The sequence below is a fragment of the Arachis ipaensis genome, chromosome B05 (genome assembly GCF_000816755.2).
Source record: "Arachis ipaensis cultivar K30076 chromosome B05, Araip1.1, whole genome shotgun sequence".
NCBI lineage: Eukaryota > Viridiplantae > Streptophyta > Magnoliopsida > Fabales > Fabaceae > Arachis > Arachis ipaensis.
The window spans coordinates 10754397-10757566 of record NC_029789.2 but is presented as its reverse complement, the minus strand read 5'-3'; the positions used below and the strand labels follow the sequence as shown (position 1 = coordinate 10757566).

Below are 3170 nucleotides of genomic sequence, written 5' to 3'. Positions count from 1 at the left end.
ATATGAAACGACAAATTTGCGGTATCACTGTGGGGGATCCTATCTTTCTCTCATCAATTTTTCATTTATCGCGAAACCCACGGTTACATGATTGAAATTCAAAAAGCTAGGATTATTATGCATGAAATATCGTTACGCCTAGCCTAAGCAGCTTATAACAAACAACGTAATGATATATACGCTTTGTCTTAGTTCATCCCAACTGTACTACTCAAAGTTATCACCATCTCTCTCTTTTTTTTTTCTTTTTTTTTTTTTATTTCTCCCTCGCTTTGCCGGAGGAAAAAAATGACCTTCCAAAAGGGAAGAGGTGAGTGAGAAACTGAGAATTTAACTAATTATTATTGCATCCATGATCCATGCATATTTTGTTGGCTGCATATGAATGATGATGATGATGATGGAAGTAATTGATTGAATAGGAGGAGCATACAGAATTGATATATAAAAATGGAAAGTCATATGTGGCTGCTATGAAAGTTTGAATTCCATGTATCTAGGGTGGGTAGCTAGCTAAGCTAACTTGCTCTGTTTAATTTGAATATGCACATCTAAATGATCTATATACTTATTAACTAATAAAAATGAAAATCATTTTCAATTCTAATTCTTTCTTTGGTTCTTATTTGTTAAGCAAAGAACAAGAAAAGATGAAGAGAGGACAAGAAAACAAAACAAGTAATTCCTCTAATAAACAATGATTGTTTTGCTTACGTGTGCTGCTGCTGTTGTTTCTTGATAGCTTGCTTGTTGTTGTGCATCCAAACCTTGAAAACTTGCCTCTTAACACCAACTTGAGAACAAAACTGCTGCACTTCTTGCTCATCGTGTTTCTGAATCTTCCACCCAAGCTTCTCAGCGAACTCCATCATTCTATCTTTCTGCTGCTGTGTGAACTTTGTCCTGAACCTCTTCTTTGACGCTGATGCTTGCTGCACTGAGAATTGCCCTCCTAATGCGTTTGACTGATGATGGAACATGTTCAGATCTTCGCTAGAGGATTCCGCCGCTCCTCCTCCTCCTCCTCCGAACGCCATCATCACCGGCTGAACCGATGGTGGAGCAGCAGCAGCAATAGCATGAGAGAATCGTTGATGATGAAGGGATGAAGATGGTGGTGCTGTGTGGAACTGAAGAAGATGATGAGTGCTGTGACCGTTGTGCTTGTTGTTGTTGTTGTTGGGGTAATAGTTGTGATGCTGTTGAGGAGCGGAGCCTTCAACCTCTCTACGGTGGAAGTTACGGTGGCACTCACAGGCGGCGCACCGGAGTGATTCCGGGGTGCCTTCTTCTCCGCTTGGCATGAACTCTCCACAACCATCCACCACATGGCTCCCCATGCTGGCTGCGTGGTTTCTCAGACATTCTCTGTACCTTGCTAATGCTGTGGTGGTTGTTGCAGCTGCTTGTGGTGGTGGTGGCGGCGGCTGTGGTGCTGTTGTGGCAATAGGAGACGAGGTTAGATCTGGATCTGAGGTTGGTCTTAGAGATTGTTGATTGGGTGGCTGAAGATGAGGATAGAGATGATGTTGATGGTGGTGGTTGTGGTTTGGAGGATCATGGTGGTGGAAGACTAATGAGTGAGTTTGAGATGGTTGGTGAGTTGTTTCAGAAGCTCCAACCACAGTTGGAGAAGACAACTTTGAAGAAGTTGAAGAAGAAGAATCCCTGTTATTGTTGTTGTTGTTGTTTGGAACAACAACACTATAACTACCCAAAGTGGTTGTTGTTGCTGTTGCTGTTATTGTTGCCATCTCTAATTCCTTATCCTCTTCCCCTCTTCTTTCCATCAAATATTATTGCTTCCTTTTCCTTAATTTGCAGCTGATGGCATGGATCTAATTTAGCCACCCTTGATCCGCACACTTAAACCATGATCATCTCTTCATGACCTTTTCTTTTTTCAAATTTAACTATGGTTGTGGATGGATCTTGCCGTTTGTTGTTGTACCCTAATTCATCCCATCTAATCTACTCCAAGAGGGAGGAAGCTCAAATCTCAATCAAGGATGATATAATTACTTACAACTATTCTTTTTTTCTTAGCTTATTGTTCTGATATTGACGTTCTGGGAGCTAATATTAATCCCACCAACCAATTCTCACTAATCACAATCCTAATCTTCCAAGCAAGTGATTTAACTGTTTATATAGCAGCCGCACACAATTGCCTAATAATATTTATTTAGAGAACAAAAAAATAACCATAGGAAAAGGACAAAAGAAGCATACATTATACATAGACTAGATGGCATAAGCGGGGTCCCTAGCTAGGCAGAGAAGAACCTAATATAATATATAATAATATACTAGTATATAAGACTCACCTCCCCAGCTTAGATTATTAATCTTACAGATAGAACTACAAGATTTGATTTGATGAATAGGAATATGCTCGGTTATTTGCACCAGCAACAGCAACAGCTTGGGGGAGAGAGAGAGAATGAAGTTAATAAGCAGATTGATTAAAGAAAGGCATATGTGGTGTTATTATTCTTAATCTTTGATTTGATGAGAAATAAATGGTAGAAGGGGGTATGTATTTGTTTCCTACCAGCCATCCAAGGCCATAAGAATTAAGAAAGAAAGGAACACACCGCACTCAGAATTGAATTTAGTGGGGGGAAGAATAATAAAGAGCTTGTCTTTGCAGAACAACCGACAAGGGCATGTTGGTCCTCTCTCTCTCTCTCACACACCCTGCACTTCACTGCACGCACGCACCCCTGACCCATGGCCCCTGGCCCCTCCTTCAGTTTTTAATTATTGCCCTTCTCTTCTCTTCTCTTCTCACACCCCATCACCCTTTCTAGCTTAATGTCAATGTGTGTCCTTAACCGGCATATTTAATTATGGACATACAAAAACGGAATAGACTCTTGTATGTCTCTTGCTTATTAGAATCTTTTGAATACAAAAAAGATTATGATAATATGAGCTGTTTAGGACATGCAAGGCATAGTGGGAATCTATGTTTAAGAAGCTCTTAAAAAGGAATGTTTGATTAGCCTTGAGATAATTAATCATCATCAATCACTATTAGCATATATATAATACAAGAATGACAAGAGTAAAAGGGCTAATAAGTTTCTTTTCTAAGCAAGGATGTGAGGAAATTAAAGCCAAGTGAATGCTTACTGGGCCACTACATATCACTTGTCTTTCTTATG

General features: G+C 39.8%; 1 protein-coding gene across 1 annotated transcript; it reads right to left on the bottom strand.

The window, feature by feature from the left end:
- LOC107642880 (zinc-finger homeodomain protein 6) lies at positions 246 to 2887 on the bottom strand. Its single transcript, XM_016346377.2, has one exon. It carries the CDS (start codon positions 1788 to 1790, stop codon positions 711 to 713), a length of 1080 nt encoding a protein of 359 aa, XP_016201863.1. The 5' UTR covers positions 1791 to 2887; the 3' UTR covers positions 246 to 710.